Source organism: Cryptomeria japonica, chromosome 4, assembly GCF_030272615.1.
Source record: "Cryptomeria japonica chromosome 4, Sugi_1.0, whole genome shotgun sequence".
Classification (NCBI taxonomy): domain Eukaryota; kingdom Viridiplantae; phylum Streptophyta; class Pinopsida; order Cupressales; family Cupressaceae; genus Cryptomeria; species Cryptomeria japonica.
The window spans coordinates 169425202-169447402 of NC_081408.1; the positions used below are offsets into that span (position 1 = coordinate 169425202).

Consider the following 22201-nt stretch of genomic DNA (forward strand, 5'->3'; position numbering starts at 1 on the left):
CCTTGCCTATCTGACTGTGTTTATTTCTAACTATCTTTGAGTTGTTGTTCTTTTTGCCAACACCATATCTCTTGATGTTGCTTGTTGTATGTTGATGGTTTTTTACTATGTTAAGGGTCAACGTCCTAGTTAATGTTGCTTTACTAATCAAAAACAAGGGATTATTAATATTATTATATTATGATCATATTATATTAACTTTAATTTAGTGGAAAATTACAAGATATAGAAAACAAAAATACCACAGAATAATCTAGTAAAAAATAAAATCATGTTAATTTAAATCTAGTAAATGTCCCATGCCTTTTATTTGAATAATGGACTGTTATATATATATATATATATATATAAACTTTTAAAAAAATAGATTAAATTTAATTAATATATTATTAATAATATTATTATATTATTAATAATATTATTATATTATATTTTATTTAATTATGGTTATATTATATTATATCATTTTAACTTTAGTCCAATAGAAAATTAGAAGATATGAAATTCAACATAAAAACACGATCAAAAAAATATAAGATATCATTGAGCACTATAGAAGAGGGTAGTGGTACAGTCTTGTGCCAAGCTCTCTCAATTTTACAGCATGAATGTCTTGTTTGAATTCTACGATTAACTGTGAAAGATACAAGTTGTAAACTATTTTAGAGCAGTGGTTTTAGCCTTAATATAATGATAAGCATTCAATTATCTCTGTTTAATAATATTTCATATTATTAGGAGGTCTATCCATAAAAAAATAATCTCTTTATCTTGAAAGTTGCAAAATAATTTAAGATTCAAATAATTTATATTTGAGTTTTAAACTATTTTTTTTCAGCTTTCAAGATATAGAGATTTCTCGAGTTGTTGAGAAATTGGAGTTCTAAATTGTTTTGCAACTTTCAAGATACAGAGATTTCTATGCCAGCACCCTTAGGTCAAATTCATACTCTTACAGAAAAGGCTTTCTTGTAATCATCATCTCCATCTCCACCATGTCTTGTGAGATAAACGATGAAGAACAAGTACCTATCATTGACCTTTCTCTGCTAAATCATGGCCTCCATGATCATGACACAGAAAGCACTTTTGCTCAGCTGAGGAAAGCTTGTGAAGAATGGGGTTGTTTTCTGGTCATAAATCATGGGATCAAGGAAGAGATTATTCATCAAATGGATTCAGTTGCACGACAAATCTTTGCACTTGCCAAAGAGACAAAACAAAAACATGGTTCAGGGGGATGGAATGTCAGCTATATGGCCGACTTAGCTGGGGTGCCCTTCTATGAGAGCATCGGTGTCCATGGAGCGCCAGATCCCACAGCAATCAAGAAATTTTCTGAGCATCTATGGCCTCAGGGAAACCCAGAAATCCGGTACTTGTATTAAAAAAACTTACATTTTTTTCTTTGAACAATCAATTACTAGAAATTTTTCGTGTAAAATCTGATGAACCGCCCTGAAATCTGGTAGTTAGGGAAAAAAATTGACAATTAATCATAGAAGCCTTTCCTTACATAATCCATCAATTAAGTTTTTCCACATTATTGATGTTTGATTTTGATATTATAAGTGGGTTTGAGAGGGTCTGAACCTTGCACAACATGAAATGAGGGATAGTGCTCATATTGTTTTGCTTTTTTGTCTTGTCTTATTTTGTTCTTTTGTTTTTATGATGAATGGTGGAGTTTGATAGTACACATTGAAGAAATAAATTTATACAAATAATATCAGAAACTGTGCACAATAACTTGTACAACATAGTGAAAAGACAGAGGAAACATGCACTATGAAATCAAACACTCAACCAGACTAAAAGGATAAAGTTGGATCTCACTTAGACAATATGAGATCCTGCAGCCCAACACTATAGCATGAATTGGGAAACAGATTTAGAAGACCTTTCTTCCTTCTTTTGACAGTAAGGAGATATTATTGAAATTTGTTGGTTTGAAAGGGTTTCAATCTTTATACAATATAATCAAATTGATTCGAAAGAGTCCAAACTCTTATACAATATAATAAAAAAATTCTTGTAAAACATCAATATAATCAAACCTATACGCAATGAGATAGATAGAACTATTCAACCAGATCAAAAAGAGTGAGGTAACGCCACAGCCAAGCTGCAAAAACTACAAACAAAAGGCAAAGCTGGGATCCCGGGGTTCCACTCGAACGATATCAGACCTTGCACAAATTGACCTCTCGCCCAACACTCTTAGCTTGAGTTTAAAAAAAGATTTAAAACTTAAAAGACCTTTCTTCCATCTCCTAAGAAGTTTGTTGATGTAGGAATCTGATGATTTTTTTTTTTTTTTGAAAGATAGAACCCAATTTGATTATAATGTGCTGACCTTGCAGCAAAATCATAGAATCTTATACCTGTGGAGTTGAAGAGCTTACAAACAATATCATCAAACTGATCCTGAGAAGTTTTGGGCTAAGCGAGTACTATTCCTCATTTCAATTTGTGGGTCACCTGCGCATGAACTACTATAACCCACCTCCCCATAAAAAAGGAGGTTCTACAACTCACACAGACCAAAATTGTATTGTGGTAATGTACCAAGATAGCACAGGGGGGCTTCAAGTTGAAAGCAAGTCAGGGAAGTGGGTAGATGTGAAACCTCTGGATAACAGTCTTGTGGTATTCATGGGTGATTCATTTACAGCATGGAGTAATGGCAGGATTCACAATGTACTACACAGAGTAGTATGTGAGGGTTATTCTAGGGTTTCAGTGCCATTCTTTTATTTCTTCTCAGATGAAACCCTCATAAATGCACCTCCTCAGATGGTGGACAATGATCATCCTCGCCTTTACAAACCCTTTATTTATGCAGATTACAGTAACTTCTGGCAGCCCAAAAAGCGGTTGAGGTTAATGAACAGGCAGAGTTTCTTAACAGAGACTGAAGAAAAGTACCTTGAAAACTTTGCACACATTTTGAATGAATGAATCTTAGAAGAAAAGGGTAATGGAACAATTAATAGTTATATTACTTAAACAGCTTACTGTCAACGTTCTGTTATATTACTTTTTAAACAGCTTATATACTTGTATTCAGCTTCGTTCAATAAAATAAAAACTTTGCTTTCTGTCATATTTTAATGACAGAGACTAATAACCATGCTACCTTTATTTTGTTAGCCATTAATGGCTCACCTTTTCTGGTAAAGTTTATCTAATTTTATTTTATTTTGTTTTCCTGCGCAAAAGTTTTGAGAATTATATGAGATGATAATGATGTATAGAAAAGGTTACCTGATTGTCATGAAGAACTTGCAAACTAAAAATCTCACATTTAATAAACAAAGTGTACTATGCATGATAAGAACAATCAAGGGAGTTTCCTAAGATTTATATAGTTAATTTTGAAGATACTAACATTTATGTAGTTAATTATGAAGATACTAAGAGAAGATACAAATCATCAAAATTTTAATTGTAGTGATCACTGGTTTTCTATTTGAGTTTTTAATATGATAAAATATTTTATGTCAAATTTTATATATATATATATCAATTTTGAAAATATATTTTGAATTTTAAAAATAAATATACATTTTATTAAAAAATATAAATATGATTTTTTGTATATATATACTATGTTTAAGATTTATTTATCTTTATTTATTCAAAACATTTTATTCATGCAACTTATTAATTGTTTTATGTCATAAATCTTTTTTTAAATAAATAAAAGTGAATTAAAAAGGAATATCGAACATCTTCCTCTATATAAGAAAAAATATAACTTCAAGCTAACACATCTTCACTCAACACCTTCACACCTAAATATTTATTCATAATTCACAATTTTTTATACCCATAACCTTCACAACCCTACATCTAAATATTTGTTTGGACTTCTCATCCTTTTATATCCATTCTAATTTCGTAATTTCTTAATTTTGCTCAAGGTGGTTATAGGGATGTAACAATGAAGTAGAACTCGTTTGGCCTTATTAATATGTTCATAATTGCATCGATGTAAAAGACCATCTCTTCTTGATATTCTCTTTACATTCATTCAAAATGATTTTCAATCTTTCAACAAGTTAATCTCCTTTCTTCTTCTCCCTTGAAGCATGTCCTTTTTCACTAAAAATGTTCGTGTGGATTTGATAAGTGACCTACATTGAAGAGCACTAGACTTTAGCTACCATAATCAATTCCATGTCTCTATAGAGAATTTGAATTTGATAAAATAAAACTTTTAAAACTCAAATTTGGTTCAACAAAAAGAGAATTTAATGGAAATAAAATAAAATAAAATTTTAAAAAAACACTAAAAGCACAAATTATTGTAACATAGATTTTGTGAAGTAAATTTTTATTTGAATGCAATATAAATCACAATAATACTAATACTACTATACACAAGTAAAATGTAGATATTATTGTTGATAATAAAATGAGTGAAATTGGAAAGAATCTACAAAAGTTGAAAATAATCTTGAATCAAAATTTTCTCTCTCAAGCTACTTAAAGTACATATTTATGCATATATACATATGGAGAGAGAGAGAGAGAGAGAGAGAGAGAGAGAGAGAGAGAGAGTTATGTATGTATGTATACATGCAGTTATATAGTTTGATAATTTAACAATATCAATAGAGAAAAAAAAAAGGTGTTTAGAGTCATAAAATTATAAGAGATGTGTTGCATCTTATTCCTCCCACCAACATGTGTAACATGTCATGAATTTGCTCAGAAATGTTTGTTGTCTCACAATAGTGATGTTACTTGTTTTTCTTTTGTTGAAATTTGTGCAAAGTTGGTGGAATTACTAAACTTTTAAGTGATTATTTATAACAAGAAGCAACATTAATATTGAGCAAAGAATAGACTTGACATTTCTTTTCATTAAGTGCAATTAATCATTGTCAATGAATTAAATTTTAAGTGAAATCAATGGATTTTGCATCGAAACAAGATCTTATAAAATTTAATTGTGGAATGCATTTAATTTCTTAACATAGAACATTATCTATTTTAAATTGAATTATCATGAAAAATGTCATATATTTGTGCTTTAAAGGTACAAATATTGAGAAATAAAAATGAAACAATTAAGAAGACATTCTTATTCATTATGACTAAAGTCTTCTCAAGTGTCCATATCAACTATCTCGTAATTATTTTGTTGAGAAATCTCCTAAAAAGTGCCTAGGTGATTGACAAAAGAACTAAAGCATTGATGTTTAGGAACATGCATCACCTATTATTTGAGTTATAGAAGTTGATACCAATTCAAGTACATACATTGGTAATTTTAGCGTGTAGGGTTTTATGTGAACATTACAAAAATCGGATGTAACATTATTAGTTCCAAATATTAGAATGCTAGTAATAGTCATAATAAGGAAGGCTAATAATACATAGTCAATATGGTTTTTTTGTGGATTGGATTAAGTAAGGAACTTTTAGATTGATTGGTCCAACAAACCTAGATCTATATAGAAATTCTTAGAAATAGAATTTTCTATGTTAGAAGTAAAATATGTTTTTGGAAATATGCTAGAAATATCAAATGATGTTGCAGTACTACAATCTTTCAAGAAATGAACAAGTCATTGGTTTTGAGCATGGTTTTGCAAAGTGAGTGCAACAAGAGTGTTTGAATGGATTATTGGCAATGTTGTTGGGGTCAAAAGAAGACTATACAATAGAGGTGTAAGGATAAGAAAATGAATATAAGCATGGAATACTCAAATGATCAATAATTATGTTTTAACAACAAATTATCAAATTATGACATTCAATAACAAATGAAGGTAACATTTCAAGATTAAGACAAATGCTAGACAAGGGATGTTCTTGCATAGAGCTTTCAACGAAAATGTCGCTCTTGCTAGTAGTAAGATATGTAGGAAGAGAGATAGTTGTACCTAAAAATTACATAAAGTGCCTCCTAGAAACAAACAAGTCTTCTTTCTAAGGAAGTTAAGTAGCGGGACAACTTCCTACAGTAACCTTGAGAGGAGGATAATGCAAAAACTTTTATAGATCATTACAACAGTTACAAAAACTTAACAGAAATAGACATAATAGTATGCATACCACAACACAATGATTTACATGGGGAAACCCCTTTCGGAAGAAAAAACCCACACTTCAAAAGCTGCCTAATATATTATTCGAAAATCAATAACAAATTACAATATATTTGCAAAAAAAGCTCTTTATAGGAGTACCACCAACCAGAGATTCAGAGGTAACTCAATAGCTATAAGACTCATACACACAACCTTAATCTCATGCACCTCATATACAGGAGATACAATACATGAAACCGTCAAATAGGATTACAAAACCATAGGCTAAAACCAACTAAGAAAGCGGAACCGACCTTATCTCCAATCCAGATGCCCTATGATATGTCAAAACACACATCAACACGTGTTCCTCCATTTTACAGCTCATTTATGTGTCCAATGCATTTTTATATTTCTTTTTTCAGGAGACCAAACTTCCAAAGGCCATAACTTGTGAACTGAGTGTCTGATTGATGAATCGTTTAAAGCACTCGAAAGCTCGTGAAGTGTTCTATCACCTCATAACCCACTATGTTGGTTACACCCTCTAAAGTCAAAATTAAACTTAAACTTTTCATCACAACCTTAAAAAAAGAAAACTTTAATATCTTCAAATCTAGTTATGATCTTGCAACAAAAATTTATCGGCATGCTTATTTAGCCAATTCGAAGCTTAGGGGAAAATTTTGAACAAATTCATGCCCAAATGAAAACTTACTATAAATAGCAACCTTATGTAAATGCAAGGTTAAGACACCATTTTCCCAACATTCTTCCACTTGTCATACACCTTGTAAGAGCAAAGGGAGTATCTACAAAATAAATTAATTGTCAGGGGCCATGAGGCCCATAGACTCCAAACACCAACTAAACTTCTCTATGTTCACAGCCTTAGTTTAAGAACCTGCAACACTCATCAAAGTCTCTACCTTAACCAGCTTCACCCTGCCATCTTCGACCATATCTCTAACAAAATGATTTTGGACATCAATGTGTTTGGTCCAAGCATGAAATGTTGAGTTCTTAGCTAGGCAGATCATGCTTTAGCTTTCAAAATAAACTATCATTGCACCTTGTTTTATTCCAATATTTGAACATAGGCTTTTAAGCCAAATGGCTTATATACAAGCATGAGTAACTTCCATATGCTTTGCTTATGTAGTGGACAAAGCAACCACAACCTATCGCTTACTCATCCAGCTAATTGCACCACCAAATAAAGTAAACACATAAGCATTGGTGCATCTTCTTCTATCAATATCACCTACCCAGTCTGAATCCACATAACCATGAATATCAAAGGAAATCATCTCTCCTACCAAATTAGCATGATAACACAAAGAATACTTTGAGGTACCATTCAAATATTTGAAGACTCTTTTAACTACATCCCAATGAACTCTACCAAGATTAGACATAAATATGGAAAGAACTCCCACTGCTTGGGAAATGTCGAGTCTAGTACAGACCATAGCATACATCAACCTTCCAACTGCACTCTGGGTAAGTTACTATGCCCATGTCTTCCATCTCTGACGGGAATGTAGGACAATCTGAAATGGATAAATTTGTTCCAATTGTAAAAGGAACACACAATGGTCTACAATCCTGCAAGTTGAACCTCTGTAAAACTAAATTCACATACTTACTTTGGCCTAACCATAGCTTTTTGTTCACTCTATCTCTTCTAATCTTCATCCCAAGAATATGTTTTGTTGTACCAAGATCTTTCATTTTAAATTTAGCAACAAGTTGAGACTTTAGTTCTGAAATCATATATTTTTCGTTACCAATGAATAACATATCACCAATATATAATGCAATGTGCAGGAAATGATCACCATCAGATTTATAATAAACACAGTGATCTCATTTAGAACGCTCAAATTTCAAACTCAACACATGTATCAAATTTTGAGTACCACATCCTAGGACTCTGCTTGAGGCCATACAAAGATTTCTTCAATTTACCGACCAAATTACTTTTACCTCTTACCACAAAGTGCTCTTGTTATATCATATAAATATCCTCCTCCAAATAACCATGATGGAAAGCAGTCTTCACATCCATTTGCTCAACTTTTAAATCATACGTAACAACAATAGAAAACAAAAATTTAATGGATGTCATTTTTGCAACAGGAGAAAATATCTCACCATAATCAACACCCTAAACCTAAGAGTAGCCTATTGCAGCCAACTTTGCTTTATACTTCTCCATACCTCCATTTGAAATGGTATTTTCCTTGAACACCCATTTACATCCAACAGGTTTTCGTCCTTCTGGCAATGGTGCAAGATTCAATGCATCATTCTTTTTCAAAGTTGTCATTTCTTCTTGCATAGCAATCTTCCAAGATTTTGCATCATTCATATCTAATGTCTCTTCTACAGATCTAGATTCATCCACATTAGTATTCAAAGCAAAAATACATCTACAATAATCAAGTGAATACCTTTCTAGTGGTTGTTTATGTCTTGCAAACCTTCGAACAAGCTGAGTTGGAGGTTCTTCCTCCTCTTCTAAAGATTCAGAGCTAGATGAGCTATCCTCAATTTCTTGCCTATCAAGTGGTCTCGATTCAACTATTTCAAGTGTAGAAGGTAATTGAATCACATATTCCTGTTTAGTTAGTTCTAGCTGCAATTGAACGTAAGGAGAATTGATTTCTCTAAAAATAACACTTCTAATATGTATTGCCTTCTGTGCAATAGGGTCCCAAATCTTGTATCCTTTCAAACCATAACTATATCCGATGAAGACACACTTCACAACCTTGTTCTCCAACTTTGTTCACTTCTCCTTCGGCACATGTGCATATGCCTCGCAACCAAAAACTCCAAGATGTATCAATGAAGGTTTGTGACCTGACCATGCTTCCACAGGGGTTTTATCAACAAAAGTTAATGTAGGAGACTTGTTAATCAGGAAGCAAGCAGTGGCAACAACTTCAGTCCAAAACTTTTGTTCTAGAACAACAGCACTCAGCATACTCCTAACACTCTATCAATCTCTTGTTAATTATTTCTACAACTTTGTTTTGTTGTGGAGAATACAGAGTTGTCTTTTGTCTATTAATGTCACATTCTTTACAAAATCTATCAAAATCATTAGAGAAAAATTCACCGCCATTTTCAACACTCAAACATTTTATTTTTTCTAGTCTACAACTCAACCATTGCTTTAAATTCTTTAAAATGACTAAAAACTTCAAATTTACTCTTTAAAAAATATGCATGCGTCCTTTACTATAATAACCAATAAATGAAAAATAATATGTGGATTTTCCAATGGAAGGAACATCTACAAGACCAAACACATTAGAATGAATAGATCCAAAACACCACAAGATTTATGAGAACTCGAGTAAAACTAAACACAGTTTTGTTTTATATAAATATCATGCTCACAAAAATCAAAGTCAAGATTACAATCATTCAAACCTTCAAAAAGGTTTTTATTTTTCAAGATCCTTAAGACCCTTTTCTCTAATGTGACCAAGTCTTTGGTGCCATAACATAGTCTTCTTTGCATGTAACTTTACTTTAAAAGAAAGAGCACCCTTGGGTACCCAAAATCCATGTCCATCCATTGTAGATGAAACCCTCAAATTTTCCAATTAAGTATCCACAAATTTAATTTTTATAGAAGTGCTATTACACTCAACAGTGTATGCCCTAGCTTATACAAAGTGTCAAATCTGACACCTCTACCAATCACCATAGCACCCTTAACCATTTTACATCCTGCATTGGAAAAGACTACCTACACACCCACATCAATCAGTTTGTTCACAGATAATAAATTTTGTTTTAATCCAAAAATATGCAACACGTTGTTAATTATTTTTATTCTACCATCACAAAACCTAACTCTAACTTTATTGTGACCAACAATATCTAAATGTGAATCATCACCCAAGTACATCTTACCTCCATTAAATTCTTCATATTCAAAAAACCAATCTCTATTAGAAGTCATATGAAAAGATGAACCTGAGTCAATCAACCATGCATCATTACCTGGATGAGTAGTCAAAACTGCAATGAATGCATCACCATATTCCTTTTCGAACTCGGAATCAAAATCGAACTTCTTTTTTATATTCTTCTTCCTAGTCCTTACGAATGCGTCTTGTTTATCGCAATTCCAACACATTATTTTTTACTTTCCAAGAGATTATGATCTCCCTTTAGGCTAGATTTATTACGCTTCTCATTCTTCCCTTCTTTTTCCTTAGGTATTTCGCGAACAATTAAGCTTCCTTCGAACTGAAGGATACCTTCCTCCGCATCTCTTCTCCAAGAAAGGAATCTACTACATATTTAGACTTCAAAACAACAGAAGTACTACCGATAGGCATAACAAGAGAATCCTACAAATCAAGCAAAGAATAAAACAAGATCTAACATTTCTCCTCCTTATCCATCTTAACACTAATAGATACCAATTGAGACAACAACATATTAAATGCTTCTAGGTGGTATGTTATCTGTCCATCCTCTTCCATTCTCTAGGAATACAATTCCTTCTTCAAGAAAATCTGATTCAATAAAGATTTGGCATGATACATTTCACCAAGCTTGGTACATAACTTCTTTGCAAAGGTCTCTTCGTGGACATTGATTAGAACAAAGTCTACCAGGCACAATCCAATTCGACCCTTGGCTTTACGATCCAAAACATCATATTGAGCAATCACAAAAGGATCTGAAGGTCTTGAGATATTGGCATCAACAACATCCCACAGATCTCGATCTATTAACAGATCCTCCATTTTCAACTTCCACGTCTCAAAATTACATCCAAAAAATTTCTCCACCTCTATTCTCCTTAACAAACTTGTCATCTAAAGATTCCTGCAACAAGAGGAAAAAGTATATTCTGCACAAGCTCTCACTCAAATCTAGATTAGTTCAAAAAACCCAACAACCCACAACTGAAAACAAAGATGATCAAGTTCTGATACCACTTGTAAAGAAGTTAAGTAGTGGAACAACTTCCTACACTAACCTTGAGAGGAGGATAATGCAAAAACTTCAGATCGTAACAATAATTAGATAAACTTTACAGAAATAGACATCATAGCATGCATACCACAACACAGTGATTTACGTGAGGAAAACCCTTTCAAAAAAAAAAATCTCACACTTCAAAAGTTGTCCAATATATTATTCAAAAATCAATAATAGATAACAATATACTTGCAGAGAAAACTCTTCATGGGAGTACCACCAACCAAAGATTCAGAGGTAAATAGCTATAAGACTCTTACACACAACCTCTATCTCACGCACCTCATATATAGGATATACAATACATGAAACCATCAAATTGTATTACAAAACCATGGACTAAAACCACCCAATAAAGTGGAACCGGCCTTATCTCCAATCTAGATGCCCTATGATGTGTCAAAACACATATCAATACGTGTTCCCCCTTTATAGCTCATTTATGTGCCTAATGCATTTTTAAATTACCTTTTTCAAGAGAACAAACTTCTGAAGGCCATAACTTGTAGATTGAGTGTCTGATTGACGAACTATTTGAAGCACCGAAAAGCTCATGAAGTGTTCTATCACCTCATAACCGGCTAAACCCACTTTATAGGATGTTTTGAAGCCTCTAAAATCCTCAAAATTAAATTTAACCTTTCATCGCACCCTTCAAAAACAAAAACTTTAATATCTTCAAATTTAATTATAATTTTGTAACGAAAATTTGTCGGCACACTTATCTAACCAATCTTAAGCATTGGGAAAAATTTTGAACCAATTCGTGCCCAAATGAAAACTTACTATAAATAGTAACCTTCTATAAATGCAAGGTTGAGACACCATTTTCCCAACATTCTCCATCCTTTTTGTTGAAGACTACATTGAAATGTTCATCTCCATGTTGCCAAATTTGTATGTTTTAGCTTCCAATGTAAGATGTTTCACTATTGAATTCTTGATTGTATAATCAAAAGCACGCATCTTGCAACATCCTAGTAGGGTTAATACAATCTATATGTAATTTGGAACAAGATGCCAAAGCAAAGAAGAAAATTAAGTTGGTTACTTAATTAATCTAAATTCATATGGAGGAAATTTTAAATTTCCTTTATGTTTCTCATTGATATGGCAACAATATCATAAGAATAGGCATACTATTTTTTTGTATCAAATGTTCCAATATATCGTTGTTGCTTAGAATTTAGGACCATGAATTTTTAGCATAATGTCTTCATGGCCATTGTCTAACACCTTCATATTTTATTGAAGTTTTAAAACTTTTGGATTTCATAGCATTAAGGTGCAGCTTTTCATTTCGATGTTTAATTTTCCGTAAGCCTTGATACTTTGATTATAACATATTGGTGGGTTGAATATAAACAAATTTTAATTCAGAGATAGGGTAAAAAGTGAATAAGAGTGTTGATACGTGGTGACTTATCAGCAAAGTACTGTACACGCAGCGCGTATTCTCGTCGGAGTCTGAGGCCGAGTTGGGCCTCGGGAAAGCGGGCGAAGCCCGCTGCGGGGGTTTGAGGGCGACAGCCCCCGAGAAAAAAAAATTTGTCGTTTTTTTGTTGATGAAAACCGACATTGCAATAAAACCCTAAAAAGGCCGACTTTGTTTGTTGCCCTAAAAACGCATGTTATAAGCGGTTGGGATGCTTAAGGCATTGCAAGATCGATGTACTGTTTTTGCTCAATAATAAGAAAGATTGGACGGCTGTGTATGGTGGACGTAACCCATTCTGGGTGAACCACGTTAAATCTCTGTGTTATCTGTGTCCTGTTTTATTTCTTTATCTTTTGTATTTAAATCTACATATAATTGTTAGTTCATATTTGCTTCAGATCTGCTTGAAACCCTAACATAAGAGAACATAGCACAGTTGGACATAAACTTACATACCTCATACCTCTAAATTGTTGTAAAAGAAATTGGTCATTATGTTGATGCCCTTACATGGATATGGCAACCTTTGCATAAGCATAAGCAACACCACCTATTGTATGAAAGGCCCTTTTCCATTCATATTGATTATACTTGTAGTGATAGATTTTTGCATGGTAACTTTCATTTGCATGTTTTATAACGCTTATATGTCCCATGTTTCATTGAATGTTTCAATTTCAAAGGACTAATGGCTAAATCTAGAATTTTTTGACTTTTTTCCTAATATTCTCTGTCTGACTATCTTTTATTAGCTAATAATTATTTATTTAATTATTAGTCTATTATACTCTATGCTTAAGCTAAACTTAGGAATCTTATAATTCTTTAGGGTATTCACCTTTAGGGTTTCGAGTATCCTCTTATAAGGATTCTCTCTTTGTATTTTCATAACAATTGTAATTATTGAATTGCATTCTTGTTGCACAATCAATATGACTCCTCTTTTCTGGATCTTTGAATTCTGGCCTCCATAGCTTTTTTGCTTCTATCTTTCTGTGACAAGTTTGCATGCAGGTGATCTCTGCGAGTTGTAGAGTTGATTTTTCCTCAACCTGTAAAATTCCCTAACTAGGCTTTGATTGCAGTCAATTGCATAACCAAGACATAGTAGAAGATTATTTATGCAGCACAGTCAAAGGTGGAAAATGAACACCTTACACATTATTTTCTTTATGTGGGGTCTTCCTTATTTGCATTGATTCTAACTCTATTTTAGTAATCACTGAAACATATAACTCACTAAAACAAACATTGATATCAATTTATTCCTTCAGAGAACAAGGCAGCGAAATTTTTTATGATGCACCTGGTTGGATAGTAATGTCAGTTGATTAAGACTTCACGTTGACTCATAACCCTTCAATAGAAGGACATAATGGTGCATTTTTGGTTGCAGCGGATTCACCAGAGCATATAATGTCTATATATATGCATCAGGTTTGAAGACGCTGCAATTCTACTGTATGCAAATACTCTGAAATTCTCCACGCAATTTCCATTTCCTCCACACCGCAATGATGGAAATCTCTTCCTCCACGTTAATTGATGGCACTACCCGTATGCAGTAAGGCAAACTTCCGCGACACTACCCGATATCAGGTTACCAAGGCCCGCTTAGACGTTGCAGTGTTTCCGGATTGCAGAGGGACTGGCGATAGTTTGTGTGACGCCGTGTATGCTTCCCGTGATTCCGTTGTTTAGTTTGAGTGACATAGTGTTTACTACCCACGATTCCATTGTTTTTGTTTGCACTAATACGCACTCTGCAATATAAACCAGGGATCACTGTGAACTTCACTCTATAAATAGCAAGATTGATTCTTCTCCAGAATCGTATGACCAATAGGTCAGTCGAGGACTGACGAAAGGCTATTAATCTTTGAGATGTGTGTTAACAAATGCAAGCTTCAAATCTATTCTTCCACGCATACCTCCCATCTCCCGAAGCCATCCTTTTATTCACCAAAAATTGCTTTTATTCCCGTAATAGTTAAGGTGTTAATGAAATGCTTTATCAAAATGCTTTAATAAATAGGAACATATAATATTAATTATTTATATTAATGAATGAGATATTAATATAAAGTAATTAATATTTTCCACGTTTGACCACAATTAGATGACATTTACTAGGGGACATTACAGTCTCCCCTGCTCAAATGTTGCTTGCCCGCAAGCAACTGTAACTCTGGATGTTGAAGAACCTGCTCATTTTTCCAAGTAGCATCATCTAAAGGTAAATTCTGCCATTTAATGAGATATTCCCTGATTGTCCTATTCCGCAAATGCCTATCACGGGTCTCCAAAATCACTTCGAGTATCATTGCTAATTTTCCTTCCTCATCTAATGGTGGTAGATTTTCTGAAACCTTCACTTGTTGACCTAAAGCTCTTTTGAGACAAGATACGTGGAACACACTATGTATTCTACTTTCGGCCAGTAAGTCTAATTCATATGCCACTGCACCAACCTTTCGAATTACCTGGTACGGCCCATAAAACCGAGGCTTCAATTTCTCAGCCCCACTACGCTTGAGAGATGACTGCCTATAGGGTTGTAGTCTGAGATACACCAAATCTCCTATGTCAAAGTGACGCTCAACACGCTTCTTATCAGCATAAATTTTATGTTGATTCTGTGCACATTGTAAATTTTCCTTAAGTGCTTTCAATATATCTTGGCATTCCTAAAGTACATCACGAGATTTGGGTACATTACTCTGATCGAAAGCAAGATCAATAAAAGATAGTGCATCATACCCATTTAATGCTTTGAAAGGAGCCATACCGATAGATATATGATATGTAGTATTATAGCAGTATTCACCCAAATATAACCAACGGATCCATGCTTTATGATGTCCAGACACATAATTACGAAGGTATCCCTCAATCCACTTGTTTACTATTTCTGTCTGCCCATCAATTTGCGGATGATAACCCGTACTGTGATTTAACTGTGTACCTGTCAATCTGAAAAGTTCCCCCCAAAATATACTCAAAAATCTGCTATCTCAGTCACTAATTATATTTTTTGGTAAACCATGTAAACGGAACACCTCTTGAAAGAATAGTTCGGCAAGCTGAACAACTGTGAATTCTGTAGTGATAGATAAGAAATGTGCAAATTTAGTTAATCTATCAACCACAAAAAAAATGCAATCTTTACCTTTAGATCGTGGTAGGCCTGTAATGAAATCCATAGATATACTTTCCCATTTCTGTTATGGGATAGGCAATGGCTGCAATAGTCCCGCAGGATACGTATGCTCTGGTTTATTTTGTTGACAAGTGATGCATTCTTTGACATAACGAAGGACATCATTCTTTAGACCTTTCCAAGTGAATCTTTCCCTTATCTGTCGATAAGTTTTGAAGTAGCCGGGATGCCCTGCTAAAGGAACATCATGCACTGATTGGAGGATTTTCTCTTTCAACTTTGATCCTGGAATCAAATAAATCATGTCTTTGTAATAGATAATATCATTTACAACCTTATATTTATCATCTTGTGTATTACCATCTAGCGAATCACAGGCAAAAGAATCCTTAGAATATTCAACCAGCAATAAAGATTTCCAATCAGCTATTACTACAGATAATGCATTTATTTCAGGGCTTCTATATAGTACATCTGCAACAACATTGTTTTTACCTTTCACATATTCAATTTCGAAATCATAAGCTTGGATCTTACTGATCCATTTTTGCTGTCTGTCATTCAAGACTTTATGTCCCAAGAAATATCTCAAACTGTTATGGTCAGTTCTAACTACAAATTTGACACCAACCAAATATTGTCTAAATTTTGCCAATGCGTGTATGATTGCCAACATTTCTTTGTCATAAATAGAATACAATCTCTCTAGGTTATTAAGTTTCCTGCTTTCATACGCTATAGGATGTTTATTTTGCATTAGGACCGCTCCTATTCCTTCACCAAATGCATCACATTCCAAGACAAAAGGTTGATTAAAATCTAGAAGTGCAAGTATTGGGCAAGAACTCATTACCTCTTTCAACTTCTCAAAAACTTGTGCCTCCTCCGTCTAATGGAATGCCCCCTTTTTGGTAAGATCTATCAACGGTGCCCTGAGCTATGAAAAGCCTCTGACAAATCTTCTGTAATAACTGCATAATCCAAAGAATCCTTGTAAATCTGTAAGATTTTGTGGCGGTGGCCAATCCAAAATTGCTCTTATTTTTTCCTGATGAACTTGTACACCTGTAGCACTGATCATATGCCCTAAATACAAAAATTTTGTCATTCCAAATTCACATTTAGAGGCCTTTGCATAAAGTGATTGAGATTCCATTAACCCAAGAACAATATCAATATGTTTCAAGTGATCTTCCCAAGTTTTGTTGTAAATTAATATATCATCAAAGAAAACTAGCAGATATTTCCTCAACTGTTTGTTAAAAGTATGATTCATGCAAGACTGAAATGTTGCCGGAGCATTTGTTAACCCAAACAGCACAACCAAGAATTCAAAATGACCATAATGACAACGGAAAGCAGTTTTATGGATATCTTGATCTCTTAACTTAATTTGATGATATCCTGACCTCAAATCAATTTTAGAAAAATAAACAGCACCATGTAATTCATCTAACAACTCATCAATTCAAGGGATTGGATACCTATTTTTTATTGTCTTTTTGTTAAGAGCACGGTAATCTATACACATGCGAAGAGTCTCATCCTTCTTTTTGACCAGTACTATTGATGATGCAAATGGACTAGAACTGGGCCTGATATGCCCCAGATCCAACAATTCCTTAATTGCCTTTTCTATTTCATCTCTAAATGTTTTAGGATGTCTCTAAGGAGTTGTGATGACGGGTTTTGCACCTTCCTCTAATTCAATGGTATGCTCAAATCCTCTGTCAGGCGAAACTCCTGGAGGTATATCATTGAAAACCAGATTATGTGAATCTAATACTTTCAACAAATCATCTTGATAATTTTTGGATTCAAATCCCGATACCTTATTGGAAATTAAACATTGTGAGAACCATGTCAGATCACCATGTCTGAAAATAGCCTCCATTCTTTAAGCACTAACAATCTTGGGACCACTGTTAGACATACCCCGAAGCACTACTTTCTTATCATCAATCTTAAAAGAAAATTCCAATCTTTTAAAACTCTAAGTGTACTCATCTAATGTTTCCATCCATTGAATGCCCAAAACAACATTTGTATCAGCCAAGTCGATCACATAAAAATCATCAGTAACAGTATAATTGCCAAGAGTAATACTCAATTTAGGGACCTTATGAGTACTGGACAAATTAGTTCCACCTGCTACTCTAACATCAAAACCTTCATGTTTTTCAGTTTGCAATCCACGTTTTTCCACAAGAGTTGCATCTATAAAATTATGAGTAGAACCACTATCAAGCATGACAACCACACGCTGCCCATTCAAAACTCCTCTAACTCTGAAAATATTATAATGGGGTGTTCCTGTCATAGATGCTATTACCCCTTCTCCATGTTTAGTACCTGTCCCTAATTTTGTGTTTTGTGGTACAGATTCTATATTAGGATTAACATTCTCTTCATCGTCACTATCTGGCACAACCTCAATGTAATGAATTTTTCCCTTTCCCAAACATCTATGTCCTGGTTGCCATGACTCTCTATAGCTGAAACATAGTTTTTTCCTTGTGAGTTCTTCCCTCTCTCCTTTATCTAACTTGTTTTTAGAGAAATTATCTTTATTGAAAGATTGTTTGTCATTTTCAGGTTTAGTTGGTGGGGCTTTATTAAAAACTTTCCCTTTTGACGATGGTTCCAATTCTCTTGCTATTTTAATAGCTGTTTGTAAAGTAGAAGGGTTTAAGGACTTAACCCAACCTTTGAGCGAATCAGACAATCCATCTATGAATATCACAATTTTGTGTCTTTCTGAAATTTTAGTTACTAAAACTGCCAATTTTTCAAATTCAGAAATGTATTGTTCAACAGTTCTAGATTGCTTAAGCTGAGTTAAATCTTTAAGATTAAGTTCGGGATCTTTAGAGTCAAATCTATCAATAAGTTTCTCAGTGAATTCAATATATGTAACAATCTGATTATGACCCAAGGTTACCTGCCCATGGTGCCACCATTTGTGTGCTACACCATCAAGATGTAATGCTACATATTTGATTGCTTCATCTTTCAACATAGGATTTCATTGGAAGTAGGTGCCAAGTTTCTGCATCCAAGCTCTAGTTGTTGTTTTCCCTGACCCATCAAAATAAGGGATAGACATCTTACCTATTTTCCTCTGCAATTCACTGTTATTCCCACGTTGTCTCCTAGGCCTATGTTTCATTCTGACATCCAAGTACTCTCTAAATGTCATGGTTGATCTAAAATCATCACCTGATAATAACCAATATTGGTGTATCTCATCCTGTAATTCTCTAATTGTCGGTTCGTTTTCTGGTTGCACATTTCTAACAGTGAACGTTGGCATAAAAAGTCTGGTTGTTCCTGTTCTTTCCAGCTGATTATTAACAGAATGTTCATCTCTACCCCCATTGTTTCCCCAAACATTATGGTGTTGATTATTTCCATTATTTTGATGCTGATTAATAAATTGGGTCATTAAATTAGTCATTTTGTTGACGTTGTCCTGCATATATGTTGACTTCTAATTAAAGTTGTTATGAGATCCCTATTGTTTTCCGGTTCTCCCATATTGTTTGTTTCAAAAATAATATCTTCGTCAATAGCAGTATGGTTGTTCTCAATTGCAAACTGAACAGAAGTATTACTCTGTGCTAAAGGAGAATTTGGATATCTGTTTTGTCAGACCCTAGTATTCCGAAAATTATAATTTCCCTGGTGCATACTCAATTGTGCATAGATTCTACATGAATTTCCAACTCAAGAACACCCTACAGGCAGGCAAGAATTATAAGCTCTAATACCACTGTAAAATTCCCTAACTAGGCTTTGATTGCAGTCAGTTGCATAACCAAGACATAGCAGAAGATTATTTATGCAGCACAGTCAAAGGTGGAAAATGAACACCTTACACATTATTTTCTTTATTTGGGGTCTTCCTCATTTGCATTGATTCTAACTCTATTTTAGTAATTACTGAAACATATAACTCACTAAAACAGACATTGATATCAATTTATTCCTTCAGAGAACAAGGCAGAGAAGTTTTTTTATGATGCACCTGATTGGATAGTAATGTCCGTTGATTAAGACTTCACGTTGACTTATAACCCTTCAATAGAAGGACAGAATGATAAATTTCTGGTTGCAGTCGATTCACCAAAGCATATAATGTCTGTACATATGCATCAAGTTTGAAGACGTTGCACTTCTACTATATGCAAATACTCCAAAATTCTCCACACGATTTCCATTTCCTCCACACCTCAATGATGGCAATCTCTTCCTCCATGTTAATTGACGGCACCACCCGTATGCAGTAAGGCAAACGTTTGCGACACTACTCGATATCGGGTTACCAAGGCCCGGTTAGACATTGCAGTGTTTCCTGATTGCAGAGGGACTGGCGATAGTTTGTGTGACGCCGTGTATGCTTCCCGTAATTCCGTTGTTTAGTTTGAGTGACGTCGTGTTTGCTACTCGCGATTTTGTTGTTTGTGTTTGCACTTATACGCACTCTGCAATATAAACTAGGGATCACTATGAACTTCACTCTGTAAATAGCAAGATTGATTCTTCTCCAGAATCGTATGACCAATAGCTCAGTCGAGGACTAACGAAAGGCTATTAATCTATGAGATGTGTGTTAACACATGCAAGCTTCAATTCTATTCTTCCACGCATACCTCCCATCTCCCGAAGCCATCCTTTTATTCACCAAAAATTGGTTTTATTCCCATAATAGTTAAGGTGTTAATGAAATGCATTATTAAAATGCTTTAATAAATAGGAACATATAATATTAATTATTTATATTAATGAATGAGATATTAATATAAAGTAATTAATATTTTCCACATTTGACCACAATTAGACCACATTTACTAGGGGACATTACACAACTCCAATATGGTATCAGAGCTTCAGATCTGCATGCCCTTGTTCTCTTCATGAGAGATTTTGGGACTTGTTCTTCAGATCTGTGTATTCGGGGGTTTGTGCAGTTTTTTTTTTTCTATTTCTGGGGGTAGCTGTTTTTTTAGTACATTTTGGTGCCAAAAGGACCTCTCAATTGGATTCAGAAGGTTGATTCCATGAGTTTTTATATATAATTTGCCTATTTTCGATGAACAAGGGCATTTGGGGCATGATTTTTTATTGGCACATTTTTCAAGGCATGAAAATCCATACAGCTGTACCTCCAAATGCGTCAGAAAATTTTAGTCAAAATTTTATTTTTTACCCTCTTTATGTCCTATAAGGGGTTTTTTTTCTTTTGGTCATAACTTGGTCATATGGAGGCGCTCTTTCCAAAACCTTATATCGTCGGAAATCTCTTTCTGAGCTCTATCCAGATCTGGAGGTCTAAATTTTTTAGTTTGCTTTTTTTATGGCGTTTTTTGCTGTCAAACCCAAAGGTTCCTTTTTGCACTACAGGAGACATAACTTGAGCATCTAAACTCCATTTTTCAAAAACTTTATATCATTGGAAAGCTCGTTCTATGTTCTTTCCATTCATATGAGTTTGCTTTACAGATTTTGCTCTAGGTATATTTTATTCAGTTTTTTTCTTTTCGACACTCTGGTGAATATCTTGGATATTTCAAGTCTTGGAATCTCTTTCTTTGAGTAGGATGTCTCGTCTTTGGTTGTTCTTTTTATTTCCAGTCTTTTGTCTCTTCTTATCATTGTAGTATTTTATTTATGCAAATGCACTAAGATAAAGTGTTATCATGCATTGTATACTTCGGATCTTGCACATCTTGTGTCTTACTATACATGCACTACTTAAAAAATGTCATGGGGGGGTTGATGATTGCCTTTGTTTGTCATCTACCTTTGTCACATGAGTGTTCCTTCCACGACATTAGCCTCATGATGTGTGTCAAGTGAGTGTTCCTTCCATGACACTATTTACTTTCTCTGCACCTTCGCTCTTCCTAGTTCTTCGTCATGCAATTCTTGTTGGCCATTATTTTCAATGTCCCTCTCCCTTTTCAGCATTATGGGGAGGTTTGCCATGTTGTTCTAATGCTTCCTTGGTTCGATTGATCGGCTCTTCAGGCTTTGGTGTTTTATGTTATCTGTATCTTCGAGTTCAATTGTTTGCCTTTGTTTGCCATTTGATTCGAGTAGTGTCATTTGAGGGCACTCATGCATATTACAATCTTCTCTACCTAGTCATAATCTATTTCAATGCAGGTTCTTCAGATCAGCAGTTACTCTTCAACAATGGTTGCAGCGATTCCATGCTTCAGTAGTGTTCTCCATTCTCTTCTTAGTCCTTCGCTTGAGCTTTCATCTCTTCTTGGAGAAGATTTTTGTTCGCACGGGGTTTTCTCCTTTTTCAATACTTTACAGAGATTTTATTGTACTTGGGTACATCATCAGGCCTAGTTGTCGAGACCTATTGTTGCTTTCCTGCATTTTTTACATGTTTTTTAGCTACTCCCTAAGTTCATCTTAAACGGGGGTGTTAGAGTAATCTTTTATTAGCTAATAATTATTTATTTAATTATTAGTTTATTATACTTTATGCTTAAGCTTAACTTAGGAATCTTATAATTCTTTAGGGTT

At 34.0% G+C, this 22201-nt stretch overlaps 2 protein-coding genes across 2 annotated transcripts in view; one reads left to right on the plus strand and one right to left on the minus strand.

Moving 5' to 3' along the window:
- Positions 1-860: 860 nt before the first annotated feature.
- On the plus strand, positions 861-3210 carry LOC131048988 (probable 2-oxoglutarate-dependent dioxygenase AOP1). Its single transcript, XM_057982982.2, has 2 exons — positions 861-1375; positions 2364-3210. The coding sequence occupies exons 1-2, from the start codon at positions 996-998 to the stop codon at positions 2959-2961; spliced, it is 978 nt and encodes a 325-aa protein (XP_057838965.2). The 5' UTR covers positions 861-995; the 3' UTR covers positions 2962-3210.
- Positions 3211-3769: 559 nt separating this feature from the next.
- Positions 3770-22201, minus strand: part of LOC131048987 (uncharacterized) — a 185283-nt gene continuing 166851 nt past the window's right edge. Inside the window, exon 9 of the mRNA XM_057982981.2 lies at positions 3770-4139. Within this exon, the coding sequence (XP_057838964.2) occupies positions 4108-4139 (32 nt within the window). The 3' untranslated portion in view covers positions 3770-4107. The remainder of the gene's footprint in view (positions 4140-22201) is intronic.